Raw genomic sequence first — 19,816 nt, 5'->3', positions numbered from 1 at the left:
CATCAGGGATAGGTACTCATTTACAGCTGAGTAGACAGGAAATTATGGTAAAGATCCTTTTCCCAAGGAATCAACGCCGAGGAGAGCGGTCACCCATCCAACGACTGACCAGAGCCAATGTTGCTTAACTTGACTTAAGTCTATTGACGACCTAACCCACTCCTCCACGGCGCCACATTATTATTATTTATTCATTATTATTTATTATTATTATTAATTATTATTATTTTATTTTATTATTATTATTATTATTATTATTCACTCTGGCAAGGACTTTTTAGTGTTGGCCTTCTTGTTTAGTTGTCTTTGTAGGCAGCTTTACACAAAACGTTTGTGTCAAAGGTTTACTATGTCAATCTTAAAATAAAAGAGAAGACGTCCTTAAGTAGCTCGATATTATCAACAATCCTTGTAGGATAATTATCAAACCACCAGTCAGAGCCAAATCACCAATATATAACTTTTCCCATATATATATATATATATATATATATATATATATATATATATATATATACACACACACACACACACACACACACACACACACACATATATAGATATATATATATATATATATATATATACATGGGAAAAGTTATATATTGGTGATTTGGCTCTGATTGGTGGTTTATATATATATATATATATATATATATATATATATATATATATATATATATATATATATATATGGGAAAAGTTATATATTGGTGATTTGGCTCTGATTGGTGGTTTCTATATATATATATATATATATATAGATATATATATATATATATATATATATATATATATATATATATATATATATATATGATACGGGAAAAGTTATATATTGGTGATTTGGCTCTGACTGGTGGTTTGATAATATCCCCCCCCGACAAGGATTGTTGATAATATCGAGCTACTTAAGGACGTCTTCCCTGTTATTTAAGATTGACATAGTAAACCCTTTTATAATGCTTTATATCTCTGTAAAAGAACAAGCAAATCTTTGGCGTTCTATTATTTTAAGCAGAACTTGTTAACAGTGATTGTTTTTACATATTTGTTGTGGGTAACTACTACTACGCTTTAATTTGCTTCCAAGGAGTCAAGAAGAAGAAGCGCTAGAAGACCCGAAAACCGAAATCAAAACAAAGTTTCTCTCTCATTGAAAGTTTACTTTTTATCATAAAAGTGGGTGTTTAGCAGTTGATTGCCATTTGCAAACATATATATTAATTTGTCGGTAGTTATAGTAGATGAAAAGCATGATTTCACGGTTGAAATCTGTTGTTCATAAGGTAAAGACGTATACCTAGGCTAGTACTATAGTAGGTAGTACTATCTTCGCACAAGACAGATACCTACTATGTTCGGCTGTTGTTGAATCGTCCTAAAACTGCTTTGGCCCACCTTAGGCTAGACTAGACTTGAACCACCTACGGTTTGTCGAAAAACCGTATATCTATGTAACTAGTAGTATCCTTTAGGCATTTTTCCCTGCCTTGGGTGGAGGTTTGCTCCTCCATTTGTTTAGGGTAAAATACCGACTGGCCGGCCTATACCGTAGCGCGACCACCTTCCCGAAAATCGTAAATTATGGCCTTAATTTGTGACTTGGGAGAAAACAGTTACTTCAAGAGGAAAGTAGAGATCTCGAGGTGTTGCTTCGACAGACGCTGGCTCTTGATTAATGTCTATCCGGGGTTACGGGACGCTTTTAAGGGTACTTTTTCAGATAGGTGGTCGCGCTACGGTGGAGGCTGGCCATTCGGTATTTTACCTTATAGGTAATCTCTTCCCTCCCTATCTACTGTTATTAGGGTAAAAAACCGCATGGTACAGGGGTGAACCATGTACGATCAATGTGTACAATCCCAAAAAAAGTACATTATAACGCGTCCTGACATCGGAGATGGGCATCAGACGCGACTTGTTGTTGGTGAGAAACGGAGCTAAAGACCTCTACTCCAGTGTCAGGACGTGTTATAATGTACTTTTCTTGGGGTTGTACACATTGATCGTACATGGTCCACCCCTGTACCATGCGGTTTTTTACCCTACTTCACATTTCTTTGTGTCAAAACTATGTTTGTTTGGTTAACAAATAGGTAATCTGGTATACACTGTTTCTAACACATGTTTTGAAGTAACATTGAGTCACCATGCCATACATTAAATCTAGTGGTAAGTCTAAGGAAGAGCTCTGGACAGAGATATTCTTTATTAGTGAAATTGTTTGACTGAACAATGTAGAAAAGGGTATACTAGGCTAGTACCTGTAGCCTATAATCCAGTGTAGGTGAAATGATTTCAGAATTTTACTGAGATGAGAAAATTACTGTTTTGTTTTTATTTTTACTTTACTCCTTGAGAGGCTGGTATGTGCTAAACATGGCAGAAGCTTAGCCTGACATTAAATCTTTCATTATCTAGATATATTATCAGGTTATCTTGCCTTTACTACATTGTATACACCCTTTTATATATTGTTCTGTCAAAACATTTCATTAATGAACAATACAGTGGTGCCCATATGTTCGCGTTCTCGGGATTTGCGGGCTCTCACATTCGTGTATTTCTCTTTGGAACATTTCCCCCTATTATTTGCAGGAAATTTTCCTTTTCATGGTATTTTTCTATCTGAAGTATCCACTTTCCTATTTTTTTTTATCAATTTCATTATAGAATGTACTTATTGTGATAAAACTATTAAAAAAACCAGGTATAAACATTTGCAGTGGGTTTTTCTTTAGTTTTAATTAACAAAATAGGCTGTTTTAAGCATTTTTATAGGGGTTCCAACTATTTGCTGGTTCTGTCTATTCGTGGGGGCATCTGGTACGCATCCCCCACGAATACAGAGGTCCACTGTATCTCCATGCAGAGGTCATCCTGAGAATTACCAAACTATGTTTTGGTAATTCTACAGAAGAACTCTGTATGGAGATATTGTTTGTTAATAAAATATTTTGACTGAACAATAGCCGATAGACAATGGGTGTAGGTACAAGCAGTCCCTGCTTATTGGTGGCATTGGTTAATGATGCTTCGTTTTATGACGCTTGTCTAACAACATTGTTAACTAGATTTTTGCTACTGGTAAGCGATTTTAAGCACCAGTAGGCAGTTCATTATCATCAGTTAGAGGTTTATTGCCCCCAATCAAAGCTTTAAAGTGTTGTAAACGCTATTTATTACCATAATTATTGTGATGTTGCTGTGAGTGATTTTTGTTTATCAGTGGTTGGTCAGGAATTGAAGCCCTGTTGTTAAATGGGGACTGCCTGTATAACGCAGTACAGGTGAGATAATGTGAGAAATTTACTTTTTTTATGATTTTATGGTCAACTCCAAGGGTCTATACTGAACACAGTGCCTCAAGGAGGTTTACTGTAGAATTACCTCTGTTTTTCTGATAGTTTTTGTATGTGAATATAAGTAAATTAGTTTAATTAGAAATGTCTGCTTAGATCTAACCCACTAGGTCTATAAACCCGTACATCTTATATACCTAGTTACCCATTGGGGCACTGTGGTATTTAGGGTGGTGGGATGGCTGAAGATTTGAATAGGGATTTACAAACAGTAACCAAACCTTACAAATCCAACCTAACAACATAGGGTGCCGGACTTGCTGGGTCCTACCTGAATGGTTAAACACCTGCCTCTTCCCCTTATTTAACCTGACTGTAAACGTATGGCTTGTCACTGGGGTTCCCCCTGTTCGTTAGATGTGGTGTGTTGTACATGGCAAACTAAGTAGTTATGATGGAAATTGATATAAAGTTAGTCAGAATCACATAAAAAACCGTAGAAAAAGATTTTGTGATTATTTTAAGAATAAATGCTGTTGTTGAAAACTGTTATATTGACTTCATGACAAAAACTAGGTTTGTATCAAAACATAAGAACAAATTATATTACATATTAAACAAAATAAGACAAGAAAACTTTCACTTAATTCTTAACGGATGGGCATGCTCATATAGCAAGAATAATTTAAAACAATAGTTAATGATATCTTTATTGTAGATTTTTCTTTAGAAAAAATATTTGCCCAGTCAGCTGTCCACCTTCATTCACTTTACCCTACCTCATCCTTTACCCCTCACTTGAGAATAACAATAATAGTGAAATTTCAATGGTAAATTTAGTTTCCAGTCTGTCTTTTGTAGTATCATTAGTTTTCTTATATAAATCCACATGTCATGCCCACATTAGTGCTACTGTACTAAAGATTTGCAAATTCCTCATTATGAAACTATGGCACTGTCTTCCCTGGCAGTATTCCTAGTATTTTCTTATCTCTGTTTTCTTAATTTTTGTTCTTTAAAGGTGTGCTTTACAAAGTAATGACATTTCCGTTTTGTTTTTGTTTTGTTCAGAACAATTGTCATTGTATTTTGAATTAGTATAATTAACTACATTATTAATTTCCAGATGGAAGATTACTCCTACATTTGTGGAGAATGCTTTGTGTTTTGCAACAACATTGACAGTTTTATTCATCACGTTTGCCCTGGTAATGTTGAGGGAGCCAATACCCAAGATAGAAGGAATATTATCCAGAGAAAAGGTTAGTAGGTCATTTTAATGGCATTGTTAAGGCACATCCACACTCAACAAACTCTGCTCGATGTGATGTCAGAAGCGGAGGAACAGCGAATAAGGTTCTGACTTTTCCTGCTTCTGATGTCACATCAAGCAAAGTTTGTCAGACAAAACTGGATTGTGTGGACAGGGCTTTAGTTTCCTTACTGAGCACAGAAATTTAACTAAAATGTAATGGTTTGTTAGACATTGAAAGAGCGTTATTGGAAGCTGATGAAAGGGTTTGAGTTACTTTTCTGGCCCATTTATTGCTGTGAAAGGTCTTTTTGTCTTCCACATCTTCCATTTTTATTATTTCTTTTGAGTCATTTTTTATTACTAATTCAGTTTTTCCTTTTGAGGACATTATTTTTTACAAGTAATTCAAAGATGAGTAATCAAGGGCCAAAAGTGGTGTGGTTTGGAAAAATTGATTTAGTTTTTTGCAGACTTAATTATGTGGTTGATATGGATTAACTGGCAGGAAAAGTGATCACATTTGGCTAGTTATTTTATATAAGTAACTTACCAAGTAATTACATAGCTATCAGTCTGTTATCGGCAGCTAAAATTTGAAATTCATGGTGGCGATTCTTTTGTTTTGGTGTAGGTAAAACTGACCCTGCCCACCTTTGGGAAAGAGAGGAACATCTGAGCTGAGAGCTCCAATTTGTTTATGCTGGCTTATGACGACGGTTGTGAGCAGCAGTAAAATGTGTAGTTCTTTTTTTACTGGTTGATGGTTGACAATCTAAATTGGTGAAGTATTTTTCTTTTGGTAGCCTTCTGGAAACTTAGATATTTAGGTTTTTCATTGGAAAAAGACTTTGTAACCTGATTGTGACTTACATGATTAGACTTTACATTTTGACTTGTACTCACAGACTGTGGTTAACACAAGTTTGATTAGGATTTGTTATTGCAGCAAAGACTGCAATATGAGGTTGAATCAGCAAAATGTGATTCTCATACTAAGTGTACAACTTGCAGGGGTCAAGTATGTTCATCAGTTTTAACTTGTGTTGAATATATTGATTGGGAATGTAAGAAATGGAGGATTTCTGCTTTTTCTCTCCCTCATCACTAGTCTTGCCTCTGTACCACCTGATCCCTTACCCAGCTCCCATACTCCTGAACTTAATGCTATTGCCATCCTTGAGCATAAGTTCGATTGCAAGTTCAACATACTAGTGAATACAGTGGCTCAAATAGAGGCTTCTTTTCTTATCTGTTTGGAGAGTAAGAGTGTGGTTAGTGAAGGTGAAGTATTAGTGGAGGAGCTGGCTACTTGGCCAGCTGATTCTCTTATGCAAAGGTCCCTAGCATACTCTCTTGAACCTGGGAGAAGCTATACCAGAAGCCCAAGGGAGTTTGGTGGGGTGTGCTCCCAGATAGTTGGCTCCTCAATCGCACCTATTGTCAGTTCCCATGTGGCGACAGATAGCTAGGGGAAAGGCATCTTCCAGTATGTGCAGCATCTTTCCTCTAGTTAGGAGGCTTCCAGCCTTGAACAATGGCACAATAGTGGTAAACTGTGACCATTGAAAAGGTCTGTTGTGAACATGTCCCTCACCCCTCAGGTTCCATAAAAGAAGGTCAGGGAGGCTGTACCTTTGTGCGGCTTTATGGTGTAGGTAACAGCATTGTTTTGTTTGGTTTTAATTATGATGCTACTGCTCCCTGGGCAGGGGCAATTTTTTAGTCTTCCCTAGCGTCCGGAGGTGTCCTTCGCTGTGAAGTCCCCACACGTGTAAGCAGGCGACCCATGGCTGTACTGCCACGTCTCCACAGGTTAAGATGAGCGCAAAACCAGAGGCAGTATCTTCCTGCTGCAGCTCTCTTACCAGATAAGGAAATAACAAGCATTCTTGTAATGCTTGCTGATATTTTATGTTCTCAAACTCATTACATTTTGCTAATGCTTTTGGGGGCTAGAATGGTGTATGGATCCCAACTCCTGTCAATGTGGGAATCAGCTATGTAATTACTTGGTTACTTACATATATAAAAATGAAATTTTTATAATAAAATAAGATTTCATACATTCAACTTCCCTGTCAGATATATACTTAGCTATAGACTCCGTTGTCCCCGATAGAAATTTGAATTTCGCGGCATGCTACAGGTAGGTAGGTCAGGTGATCTACCGTCCCGCCGCTGGGTGGCAGGAATAGGAACCACTACCTTCTAGAACCAGATTTTCTCTATCGGTTGGAATGTAAACATACGTTTGCGGTTCCTCCTGATTTGATTTTCGTGTTTCATTGCCATCGATCTTCTGGGCTGTCTTTTGCAGGGAAGTACTGGGTCTTTGGTTCGGCATACGCTTTTATTAATTTTTTAATGAATTTCGCTTCGAAATTTCGAAGAAAATGTTAAGTGAAACTACCGAATTTATCGGTAGACACTCACATAGTTTGCAATAAAGGAAATTATTAATATTTATTCATTATTACATGTAATAAAGGTTACAACTTTATTGAGGAAATATTAAACTCTAATTTCCTACTTTAGGAAGTCAGAAAAGCATATAACTATACTCTGTTTTTTTCCATCTGTCCATCTTCCTGTGGTGTTTTCGCATGGTAACACTGCTTCCCATGCTTTTTAATAGTTACGCTATGTGTAAGTTTTAGGTAAATAAAAAGATATCTGGGTGTACATTTGCAACTGAAAAGCATTTTAATAACTTACTGTATGCGAATTACACTTAATATTCGAAATAGGATATTGTTATTATTGTTGAATGTAAGCTGAATGTGACTATCTAAAGCCCGGGACTCAGTGTTACCATATCAAACACCACAGGCGGGTGGACAGATGGAAAAAAACCGAGTATAGATATGCTTACTTTAGAAGCTTTAATAGCGTTTGTGCTAACGAGCAGTTAGAGTATTAGCAGTACTAGTAGTTGTTGCATCCTCATCACCTTCTTACTCCACAGAAACTACAAATTTATATATGCAAATTTTAAGATAATGGATGTAGCTCAAAATGCGAGCTCTTAAAAGCTAAGAAGTGAATATAGTGTTCCCCATTGAATTGGAGGGTGCGTCTGATCGGCTCTGTCTCGCTCCCAGGTCTAGACCTCTTCCAAACTCACAAGCCCAGAGGAGAAGGAATGTCGAAAGCCGCACAGAGGTTTCAGAGAATCCCCACCGATCAGGCGTTCCCTCGGCAGACTCTGTAGAACGTCCCAGACTGCCAAGTTCGCCATTGGAAAGGCGTCCTAAAATAGTGGAGGGTGCGTTCCGATCGGCCCTGTCTCGCTCTCAGTCTTAGACCTCTTCCAAGCTCACAAGCCCAGAGGAGAAGGAATGTCGAAAGCCTTAAGGAGGTTTCAGAGAATCCCCACCGGTCAGCATCCCCTCGGCAGGATCTGTAGTAGCGTCCCAGACTGCTAAGGATAGCGGTTGGAAAGGCATCCTAAAACAGTGTTTGTTACGACAATACCTTCGGTATTTAACAAAGGTTGTTTGGCTTAAATTTGCATTATTGAGAGCTTCCTTAGGCTCGAGAATAATTTTATTATATTCCTTCATTGAATGAAGTAACTGGCAACTCAGGATGAATGCAGCCAGGCAGCGAACGAGACGGCCGGGCTGTCATTGTAAGGCCAATACAGTACCATCCAGTTCTCGGTCATGAGCAGTTGGTTACATCTCTCTCTCCAACGGGATCGAATGGTTAACCGTATATTCCCCTTACATCATGGACTTAGTCTCAAATGGAGGGGATAGTTAAGCTAACATAAATAAAATATTGTCTGCCTTTTGCTAAGAAGCTTTCAATAAGAAAGATATTATAACCTTTCAATGGTGTTTACCGTAGGTAACATTATTAAAGGATTCTAACGCAGCAGAACATTATATTATATAATGCTCTCATGCTTACGAAAGCATGGCTTATTAGAATACATGCTTAGTGAGAAGATGGATGTAGTAGAGAATTCACTTTAAGACTACGGTATGGTCAAGTCTTTCGAGAAACGCACACAACCTTTTTAGAATCGGATATTGCTCAAGAGAAGATGGATGAGTGGGGGTGGGAAACATTCTCTTCGTGGCAGAAATGGTTTCCCATGAATGGACTATACTGACGTATATAAGAGTTTTTTTCCTACTAAGAACGGAATTTAACATGTGAAAGGATGTCAGGTACCATAAAAGGCACAGATGTTCTGGCAAATAATATAAAAAAAGAGAATTAAGAAGAAAGCGCCAACCTGGCGCAATGCGCCAGAAGCGCTAGCCTGGCGCAAAATTGCGCCAGAAGCGCCAGCCTGGCACAATGGGCCAAGAGCACCATCCAAGATGTTTTCTCGTTTTAGCGAGTTATTAACCTAAGAGTCCAGTAGCCTCTCAGACAGCACGCTCGGTAACGGCAAGATTCATTCCTGATTTCGTTACCCATTTAATCACTTAGGCCAATTCCACGACTCTCTCATATCGCAAAGAGCATCAAGAATCTCTTTTTTCGCTCCTGTTCGCGTTAACAAAGAGAACCTATTTGGAAAAAGAGGTTTGATGCAAGATTTTGCATGTCCGTGAGAACCTACTCGGTCGACGATAATAACTGTTAACGTATGTCTAACATTTATTGCAAAGAGTTGTGAGAACCTGCGAAAAGTCTTCTTCATAGATCTCTTAGCAAGGTAGAAGACGAACAGGCTTCCTGTAGACTGCTTCCTTTTCCTCGAACCAAGAGAGGTAGCAATATACACCATCTTTATTTTATAGAAAGGGGAATAAACTTTAGTCTTTTTTCCCCTAAATATAAATTTCATACATTCAACTTCCCTGTCAGATATATACTTAGCTATAGACTCCGTCGTCCCCGACAGAAATTCAAATTTCGCGGCACACACTACAGGTAGGTCAGGTGATCCCCGCCGCCCTGCCGCTGGGTGGCAGGAATAGGAACTATTACCGTTTTGTTTTAAGCCAGATTTTTCTCTGTCGCGGTACTAGTAACATCGTTGCTAGTTCCTCCTGACTTGAATTTCGAATTTCATTACGCCGTTGATCTTTTGGACTGCTATTGTTGGTGACGTTATTTGGATCTTTGGTTTGGCATACGCTATTGTGAGGACTGTTTTTTGGATTTGGCTTTGGAATTTCTCATAATGTCTGACGTGTCGATTTCGTTCAGAGTGTGTGTGAATGAGAATTGTTTTGTGAGACTGCGAAAGCTTCGGTGGATCCTCACACCACTTGTAAAAATTGTAGAGGGAATGTATGCTCTCAATTGAATACATGTGATGAGTGCAAGAATTTGAATGAGGAGGAATGGAAGTTGCTTAATTCCTACCTAAGAAAGTTGGAGAGAGATAGGGCTAGAAAAGCCTCTTCCAAGAGTGTAAGTAGGTCGGTCTCTAACGAGCCAGTTAGCGGACTATTGCCTATTGATAACCCTATTGTTTCCTCCCATACAGCTTTACCTTCCCGATTATCGGACTCGGCAAGCTCAACATCTGAAATTGCGAGTCTGAAAGCTTCGCTTAAACATATGGAACAAAAAATTAAAGAACTGGAAGGTAAGTGCAGTGAAAGTGTTCCCAGTGAAGTGGAGGGTGCGTCTGATCGGCTCTGTCTCGCTCCCGGGCCTAGACCTCTTTCAAGCTCCCAAGACCAGTGAGAAGAAATGTCGAAAGCCGCAGGGAGGTTTCAGAGGAATCCCCACCGTCAGGCGTCCCCTTCCGGCAGATCCTGTAGTTTACGTCCCGGGCTGCCGAAGGATAGTCGTTGGAAAGACGTCCTGAAACAGTGTTTTTCTTCGTCTGATTCCTCATCTAAAAAAGGATGGAGTTCAGATAGATTGTCGAGACCTTCGAAGAGAACTTGGAAGTCTCCTTCATTCGACTCAAGCCCTGAAGAATTTCCGAAAGAATATACCTCCCCGGAAAGAGGAAGAAGAATGTATATTCAGAAGCTTCTTCCCCTGCATCGGAGTTGGAAAGAGAGACGTAGCTACGAAGATGTTAGAGGATATGCAGAAACAGATATCTTCCCTAGTAGGAGTTCTTAAATCTGATCAGCCTAGAAGGAAGGATAGATTTCTCCCTATCAAAAGATCCCGTCCTTTAGAACTATCTGAGAGCTCGGACGAGGCGCCTGCCAGAAGCCTGGCGCCAGCCAGACGTCAGGCTACTGTCAAGCGCAAAACGCCGTCAGGCGACAAGATGTGATAGGGAACTTCCTACTAGGAAGAAAGCACATGAGATGTCCGTATCGAGGAGTAAATTGGAACTCCCGAAATCGGACGAACTCCTGAAAGGAAGCGCAAAGAGCCTGAAGCGCCTGAAGAGAGGCGCAAAAGTAACTGAAGATCCTGGAACTCTTTTGGCGAGGCGAAAAGAGTCTGGAGCGCCTGAAATGAGCGCAAAGCTCTTCAAGTAAAAGGAATGAGGCGCAAACGCGCCTGAAAAATCCTGAAGTGGCTAAAAAGGAAATATTTAACTCCTGGAGAGCCTAGAGCGCCTGATATGAAACATAGAGCGCCTGGAGAGCCTAGAACGCCTCAAAGGAAAAGCAAAGAGCCTAGGGAGCCTGAGGCGCCTGAAAGAAGAAGCAAAGCGCCTAAAGAGCCTGAGGCGCCTGAAACAAGGCGCAAAGCGCCTGAAGAGCCTGAAGCGTCCGAATCGGAGGCGCAAGGCGCCTGCAAAGCTGAAGCGGCTGAAACAAGACGTAAAGCGTCTAGAGCGCCTGAAAGCAGGCGCAAGTATTTGTACAACCCGAAACGAATAAACCAATTTGGGATGAGTTATCGGAGTTTGAAGCGGACTTGAGGCTCCTCTTTGGGATTTTTCTCAGATCAATTTTCCCCTGACAGGGCCTCTAGGTGTCGCACAGGTGATCGTAGCCCCTGTCGGGAAGGAATTGATCATGAAAAAAGGGAACGACATTTAAGGACTTCTCCTGGTAGGGACGAAAGTTGTCGCACAGGCGGCCGTCGTCCTTAGTCAGGAGGGCCTTAGGGTAAAAGAACAACATCGGCCTTCTCCTGGCAGGGACTCAGATGTTGCACAAGCGACCGTTAGCCCTTGTCAGGTTTGCAGCCGGTGTTGCTGCAAGCCCTGTGCATTCCCGAGAGAGGAGTCCCCGGTCGCACACTCTTCTCCGAATAAAACTCAACCGGAATTAGAGGATGTTTCGGACTCTGAAGAAAAAAAAAAAAAAGAAAAAAACAAGGGGGCAGGTCTTTCTGATTATAAGATACTAGCAGCCTCTTGTTAAAAGAATTTGGAGAGTCTCTGAGTCCTGCTGCCCCTCCTTCTCCTCGGTCTTTATTTTCGAGTACGAAGGCTGGGAAGTCTTCCTCTTTCTTGAAGATGCAAACCGACCATTTCAATGAAGAGAGCGTTTGCAGTCGGTCGGGAATTGGCTTAAAACCAAGGAGGAGGCGAAGGGGAAGACTGTGTTTGCCTGTCCCCCTTCCAGGCTATCAGGGAAGAAGAGGGATTTGGGTATAGCACAGGGGAATCTATGGGACTTTCTCTTCCTATCTGCTGAAGCGGATTCTTCTCGACCTTGGTGGACTTCGGCTAAGGAGGCATGCACTTCCAGCAGCCAAAACAAGGCTGGACAATGTCTGAAATGGACCATCTCCTCAAGGGAATATTCCATGTCTTGGAAGTTTTTAACTTCCTAGATTGGTCCCTTGGGGCTTGGCCAACAGACTCAAGACCCTCAGTTTTTGGAACCAGAAGTCTTGCATAGTGTTTTTGGCATGCATGGACAAGGCAGTGCAGGACGGATCGGCTGAAGTGGCATCCTTGTTCGGGACAGGAGTATTAAAGAAGAGGTCTGTCTTTGGTTCTTTTCTTACCAAAGCAGTCTCTCCAGTACAGAGGCTTCTCTTTTATACGCCCCTCTGTCTAAACAGCTGTTTCCTTCTCAGTTGGTAAAGGACATTTCCCATACGCTTACTGAGAAGGCAACACAGGATTTGCTGGTACATTCTGCTAAGAAGCCTAGGCCAGCTGCTTCTGTCTCGAAGAGGGAGCCAACACCTGCCCAACAGCCCTTTCGAGGTAGAGCTTTTAGCCGAGCCCCAAGGAAGAGAGGAGGAAGAAAAGAGGAAGATCTTCCATTAGAGTTCCAAAGAAGAACGCAAAATGAGATTCCAGTCCTCCAATCACCAGTAGGGGCCAGACTTCTGGGATTCTCGGAAGCATGGGCTTCAATGAAAGCAGATTCTTGGTCCCTGCAAGTGCTGAGGAAAGGATACCTCATCCCCTTCAAGAACAGACCTCCCATTGACGACGACTCCGAGGGAGCTGTCAGCAAGATACAAGGACTCTGTAAAGAGAGAGATCCTTCTTGGACTGGTGCAGCAAATGTTGGAGAAGGAGGCCATCGAGGTAGTACAGGATCGCACTCCCGAGGTTTTTACAATCGCCTATTTTTGGTGCCGAAAGCCTCGGGTGGGAGGACCTGTCCTGGACGTGAGTGCATTGAATCGCTTCGTGGAGAAGGACAAAGTTCTCCATGGAGACATCCAACTCGGTTCTCTCTGCTCTCCGTCCAGGAGATTGGATGGTCTCCCTCGACCTGCAAGATGCATACTTTCACGTCCCCCTGCATCATTCGTTGAAGAAATATCTTCGATTCATGGTGCAGGGAAGGATTTATCAGTTCAGAGCTTTGTGTTTCGGCCTCTCGACGGCTCCTCAGGTGTTTACAGCGTTGATGAGAAACGTAGCAAGATGGCTACATCTGAAAGGGGTGAGGATATCTCTTTACCTAGACGATTGGCTTATAAGAGCGCAGACAAGACAAAAGTGCTTGGAGGACTTGGAGATAGCTCTTCAATTGACCAGATCTCTCGGATTGCTCGTAAACCTCGAGAAGTCTCCACACAATCCCCAGTCAGACTATCGTCTATCTGGGGATTCGGATGATTCTCGGGGTTTTCGAGCGTATCCATCCCAGGAAAGAGTCTCGAAAGGGTTGGAGAAAATCTCGGTCTTCCTAGAGAAAGAACGAAGCTCAGCGAGGGAATGGCTCAGTCTTCTGGCACTCTTTCCTCGCTGGAAGCAGTTCATCTCTCTAGGGAGACTGAATTTGAGACCCTTGCAGTTCCATCTCAGAAGGAGTTGGAACAGAAGAAAAGGAGATCTTTTGGATACCTTTCCTATAGGAGGAGAGTATCAAAAACCACTTACGATGGTGGTTAGGACCACTGAGAAGAAACGAAGGAGTGTCCTTGGCCCTTCAGAACCCTCACCTAGTGTTATTCTCAGAACGCTTCGGACACGGGGTGGGGAGCAACACTAGGGACGAAGGAAGTGTCAGGCAGTTGGACAGAAGAACAGAAAGCCTGGCACATAAATGCAAAGGAACTCTTAGCAGTGCACTTAGCACTGCAGGTTTTCGAGAACGAAGTCAGAGGCGTGGTGGTCCAAGTCAACTCGGACAACACCACGGCTCTGGCTTATATAAGAAAACAAGGGGGGACACACACTTTCTCCCTTTTACCAACTAGCAAGGGATCTGTTGATATGGACAGAAGAAAGAGGGATTCGACTCCTGACGAGGTTCGTTCAAGGAGGGAAGAATATAAGAGCAGACAGATTGAGCAGGAAAAACCAGGTCCTTCCAACAGAGTGGACCCTTCATTCACAAGTCTGCCAGCAACTATGGTCTCTGGGGGGAAGCCGCAAGTGGACCTGTTTGCAACATTCCTATCCAGGAGGATGGAGAACTTTTGCTCGCTGGGGGACAATCCCAGACGCCCTATCCATAGATCCATGCTCATGGATTGGAGGGCATAGACGCGTATGTGTTTCCCCCATTCAAGATGCTGGGGGTAAGTAAGGAGAAAGTTCGTGTCCTCGGAGGGAATGAGGATGACATTGATCGCTCCTTATTGCCTGCAAGAGAATGGTTCACAGAGGTACAGGAATGGGATAGTGGAACCACCTCCCCAAGATCTCTTCCCGAAAGGACAGATCTGCTCAGACAACCCCACTTCAGAGGTATCACAAAATAAAAATATCCACGCTCTCGCTCTGACTGCCTTTCGACTATCGAAAGATTGGTCAGAGCGAGAGGCTTTTCTCGCGAAGCGGCAAAAGCAATGCTGGAGCAAAGAAGGTCCTCAACCATGCGGATATATCAATCGAAGTGGGAAGTTTTCCGTAGATGGTGTAAGGCGAAGAAGCTGTCCTCCTCCGATACCTCTGTGACCGAAATTGCTGATTTTGTACATGAACTTTCCTGTCAGATATATACTTAGCTATACGTCTCTTGACGTCACGACAGAATTCAAACTCGCGGCACACGCGGACGAGGTAGGTCAGGTGATCTACCTTACCCGCCGCTGGGTGGCGGATGTAAGAACCAATCTCCCTTTCCAGCCCAGAATTTTTCTGTCGCCGGTGACGACTACACCTGTGGTTGTTACCCACCTCCTGACAGCTTTATTCTTTTCTCGTTGCCGTGGATTTATTTGGACTGACTTTCGGTGAAGTACCTGAATCTTGTTGGCTTGGCATAACGCATTTGTTTTTTGGATTGTTTTTGGATATTGATTTGGATTTTTCTTTGATTTCGAGAGTCTGAGTTAGAGGTTAAGAAATCTTCTATGTTTAGAGTGTTCGCTATGGATGAATGCAAGGTGAGACTACCGAAAGCTACGGTAGATCCTCACACAGTTTGCTTTAAATGTAGAGGTAAAGAATGCTTTTCATACAATCAACTTACCTGTCAGATATATACATAGCTAAGACTCCGTCGTCCCCGACAGAAAATTCAAATTTCGCGCCACTCGCTACAGGTAGTCAGGTGATCTACCGGCCTGCCCTGGTGGCAGGACTAGGAACCAATCCCGTTTTCTACTCATATATTTTCTGTCGCCGGTGGTATCAACATCGTTGCTGCCACCTCTTGACTGGAATTCGCTTTCTAAGCAATTGATCATCTTTTTAGTGGACTTTTGGTGAAGTACCTGGATCGTTGTTTTGGCATTCGCTACTGTGGACTGGATTTGGACTTGCTTTTTGATTTTTCTTCAGAATGTCTGATTCAAGTGTTTGTGTGAGAATGTGTGTGAATGTAGGCTGCAAGGTGAGGATACCGAAAGCTTCGGTTGATCCTCACACTGTATGTCGCAAATGTAGGGGTTTTGATTGTTCTATTTCTAACACCTGTCATGAGTGTAAAGGTTGAATGTTGAGGAATGGAAGACTCTAACTTCTTACTTGAAGAAGTTTAGAAAGGGATAGAGTCAGAAGGGCGGCATCTAAGATGGCGGGTAGTTGTACAAGGCCTATTGAGCCTTTAGACAATTCTAACTCTTCTCTTAATTATGATTCTCTATCAGGACCCTCACTGACTGTACATTCAGATTCAGCTTCGGAAATTGCTGAACTGAAGGCTACGATTCTCAGGATGAAAGCCGAAAGGGCTACCATAAAAGGTAAGGATGGTGAAAGTGACTTTAGTGAAGTGAGTGTCCCCAGTGTGGAGGGGGCGTCTGACCGTCTCTGCGACGCTCCCAGGCCTAGACCTCTTCCAAGCTCCCAAGCCAGAGGAGAAGGAAAGTCGAAGCCGTACGGAGGTTGTGGAGAATTCCCCCCGGTCAGGCGTCCCTTCAGCAGGTGCTGTGCATAGACAGCCTGCTCAGGACCGCTATCGAAAAAGCGTCCTCAGAGAGTGCTTCTCTTCGTCCGCTTCTCCCTCTCCTAAACGAGGGTGGAAGGATTCGGACTTGTCCAGGCCCCTGAAAAGGCACTGGAGAGATCCTGGTTTGGATTCAAGCCCGGAACGCTTTTCGGAAGAAGAACCTCCTTCTATCAAGAAGGCGAAGAGGGTTTCGCCGTTCCATAATGGGGGCAAACCGCTTTCGATTCTTCCTCTCTTCCCGTTCAAGAAGACGCAGGAGAAGCGTCCAAAAGGATCATTTTGGCGGTACAGGAACAGCTTTCCGCCCTAGTAGGAGTCCTTTCGAAGGATCCTCCTCGTAAGAAAGACGTCAGACTGCCGGTCAAGAAGACTCGTCTTCCTTCTCCCACCAGGAGTGAGCTCCTGCGAAACGTGAGTCTTTTGAGATCTCAGATAGAGACTCGTGGGAAGTAATGGATCCGCCAGACAAGCGCGTAGCAACAGCTAAGCGCGAGGCGTCCTTACGGACGGGAAGCGTCCTCTAAGAGAGAGTCAGACAAGCGAGAAAACGCATTGCAGCACGAGAGGATTCTCCCAGATGGGATACGTCTGCCAGATCAGTAGCTTCAGCCGAGCGCGGAGTTACAAAACAGGCGTGAGCATTCATCCAAGCGTGAGGCTCAAGAAGAACATCTGTCACGCAAGGAGGGGACTTCAGGAAGACGCGAGTCTTCAACAAGGCACGAGGTGTCAGTCAGGCGCGAGACGGTTCAGAGGCGCGACACCCAGTCAGGCGCGAGGCGCCAGCCAAGCGCGACAGAGTCAGTCCAGGCGCGAGACGCTAACCAAGCGCGAGGATCTTGCCAGGCGCGAGGCGCCAGCCAAGCGCGAGGAATCAGCCAGGCGCGAGACGCCACCAGCCGAGGCGCCAGACAAGCGCGAGGCGCCAGCCAGGCGTCGAGGCTCCAGCCAAGTACGAAGAGCCAGTCGAACATAGGAGCTCTTTACACTCTCTTAGCCCCTCTCCTATTAGGAGTTTGTCCCCAGTAGAGAGAATGGTTGGACAAGAAGACCAGGAACGAGAAGTGGTCTCTCCTGCTGATCCGATTATGGAAGAGGACAATCAGAGGACGATCTCACAGTAAGGAAGGACTGTCGAACTACAAAGTCTTGACAGCTCTCCTTCTCCAGGAATAACGGAGACGCATTGATCCCTGCCGCTCCTCCTTCGCCTCGTTCTCTGTTTTCATGCTCGAGACTCCGAAATCGTCGGCTTTCGTGAAGATGAGACCGACATTTCTATGAAGAGAGCTCTGCAATCGCTTGATAACTGGATGCTTACTAAGAAGGAGCTTGTAGGACAGTCTTTTGCATGCCTCCCCCTAGACTGACCGGCAAGAGAGGGATTTGGTACCAGACTGGGGAGAATATGGGTCTCACTCTCCCTGCTTCAGCTGAAGCTGACTTTTCCAGTCTGGTAGACGCATCCAGGAGACATAGCCTTCACACGGCTAAGATTACTTGGGCCTTTCAGAGTTGGATCATCTCCTCAAGGGACTTTTTTCACATTCTAGAAGTCTTTAACTTCTAGATTTGGTCCCTTGGGGTTGATGTCCAAGAAGGCTCATGCCCCGGAAGGGCTAGAACCGGATGTTCTCCTAGCAATTCTGTCATGTATTGACAAGGCGGTGCAAGACGGCTCAGGGAAGTTTCTTTCTTCCCCTTGTTTGGAGCAGGTCCTCTTGAAGAAGAGATCTGGTTTAGCGCTTTCTTGACGAAAGCAGTATCACACTCACAAAGAGCAGCTTTGTTATTCGCCCCTAGGTCTGATTTTCTGTTCCCGTCACAGTTGGTGAAGGATATTTCCCGATCGCTGACGGAGAAAGCGACTCAAGATCTTCTCCTGCAATCGTCCAGGAAGAAGAGACCAGTAATGGTGGGTGAAAAGAAAGTGGCGTCTACTCCTGTTCGGCCCTTTCGAGGCGGCCCTCAACTAGAGTTTACCGCTAAAAGGAAAACGACCGAGAAGAGAGGTCGAGCCTCGTTCCGCCCCTTTAAAAGGGGAAAGTGAAGTGGAAAGCTCTCCTCCAAACACCAGTAGGTGCCAGGCTCCGGGGATTTGCGGAAGCCTGGACTCGCAGGTCGACACAGATTCCTTGGTCGATGTCGGTTCTTCAGAAGGGATATCTCATTCCTTTCCTGACAATCCTCCCTGACGTCAACTCCGAGGGAATTGTCCGCCAATTACAAGGACCCTGTGTTGAAAGATACTCTTCAACAAATGGTGGATCAGATGTGGACAAGAGAGCTATAGAACTTGTGCTGGATCAAAGCTCCCCGGGGTTTTACAATCGTCTTTCTTGGTTGCGAAAGCCTCGGGGGGATGGAGACCAGTTCTGGATGTCAGCGCTCTGAACAAGTTTGTTCAAAAACAGAAGTTCTCCATGGAAACCTCTGCTTCTTCAGTCCTGGCGGCTCTTCGCCAAGGGGATTGGATGGTGTCTCTGGATCTCCAGGACGCATATTTTCCACGTCCCGATCCATCCTTCGTCGAAGAAGTACCTCCGTTTTCATGACTGGGGGGAAGGAATCTTCCAATTCAGATCCTTGTGCTTCGGCCTGTCGACGGCGCCTCAGGTTTTCACGAACCTTTTGAAAAATGTGGCGAGATGGCTTCATCTGAAAGGAATCAGTATATCTCTTTATCTAGACGACTGGCTTATCAGAGCAAAGTCAGAGGAACAGTGTTTGGAGGACCTGAATGTGACACTAAAACCTATAAAGACTTTAGGATTACTCGTGAACCTCGAGAAGTCCCAACTGATCCCCAGCCAGAACTTGGTCTATCTGGGGATTCGGATGGATTCTCGGGGTTTTCGAGTATTTTCCTTCTCAAGAGAGACTAGCGAGAGGTTTAGAAAAAGTCTCTCTCTTCCTAAGGAAGGAACGGACTTCGGCGAGGGAATGGTTGAGCCTTTTAGGGACCCTTTCCTCGCTCGAACAGTTTCTTTCACCTAGGAAGACTTCATCTCCGTCCTCTTCAGTTCTTCCTCAGAAGTTCGTGGAACATGAAGACAGGACTACTCTCGGACTTTTTTCCCATTCCAGATCTGATAAAACGACATCTAGAATGGTGGTTACTCCCACTGAGGGAAAACAAAGGTACTTCCCTGGAAATACAAGAGCCCAAACCTTGTATTGTTTTCCGACGCGTCGGAAAAGGTTGGGGGAGCAACTTGGGAAAGAGAGAAGTGTCAGGCACTTGGAATGCTCTTCAAGTGTCCTGGCACATAAACTGCAAAGAACTGCTAGCTGTACACCTAGCTCTAAAGAAGCTTCGAACCGTTAGTTTGCAACAAATAGTTCAAGTGAATGCGGACAATACAAACCGCTCTAGCATACATTCGGAAGCAAGGAGGTACTCACTCTGTAATGCCCTTTACGAACTCACGAGAGGACTTCTGTTGTGGACATCCCAGAGGAACATCTCTCTCTTGACGAGGTTCGTTCAGGGAGTAAGGAACGTACGAGCGGACAAGGCTGAGCAGGAGGAACCAGGTCCTTCATACCGAGTGGACCCTCCACTCAGAAGTTTGCCTCAAGCTCTGGTCTCTTTGGGGAACTCCTCA

The 19,816-nt window shown here is 43.7% G+C and overlaps 1 protein-coding gene across 1 annotated transcript in view; it reads left to right on the top strand.

The window, feature by feature from the left end:
* Positions 1-1,073: 1,073 nt before the first annotated feature.
* Positions 1,074-19,816, top strand: part of LOC135202959 (uncharacterized) — a gene marked incomplete in the record, with an annotated part of 92,850 nt that continues 74,107 nt past the window's right edge. The window contains 2 exon segments of the mRNA XM_064232472.1: positions 1,074-1,182; positions 4,432-4,567. Of these exon segments, the coding sequence (XP_064088542.1) occupies positions 4,432-4,567 (136 nt within the window).

Source organism: Macrobrachium nipponense, chromosome 33 (assembly GCF_015104395.2).
Source record: "Macrobrachium nipponense isolate FS-2020 chromosome 33, ASM1510439v2, whole genome shotgun sequence".
Lineage (NCBI taxonomy): Eukaryota > Metazoa > Arthropoda > Malacostraca > Decapoda > Palaemonidae > Macrobrachium > Macrobrachium nipponense.
This window is presented reverse-complemented; position numbering and strand designations above follow the sequence as displayed.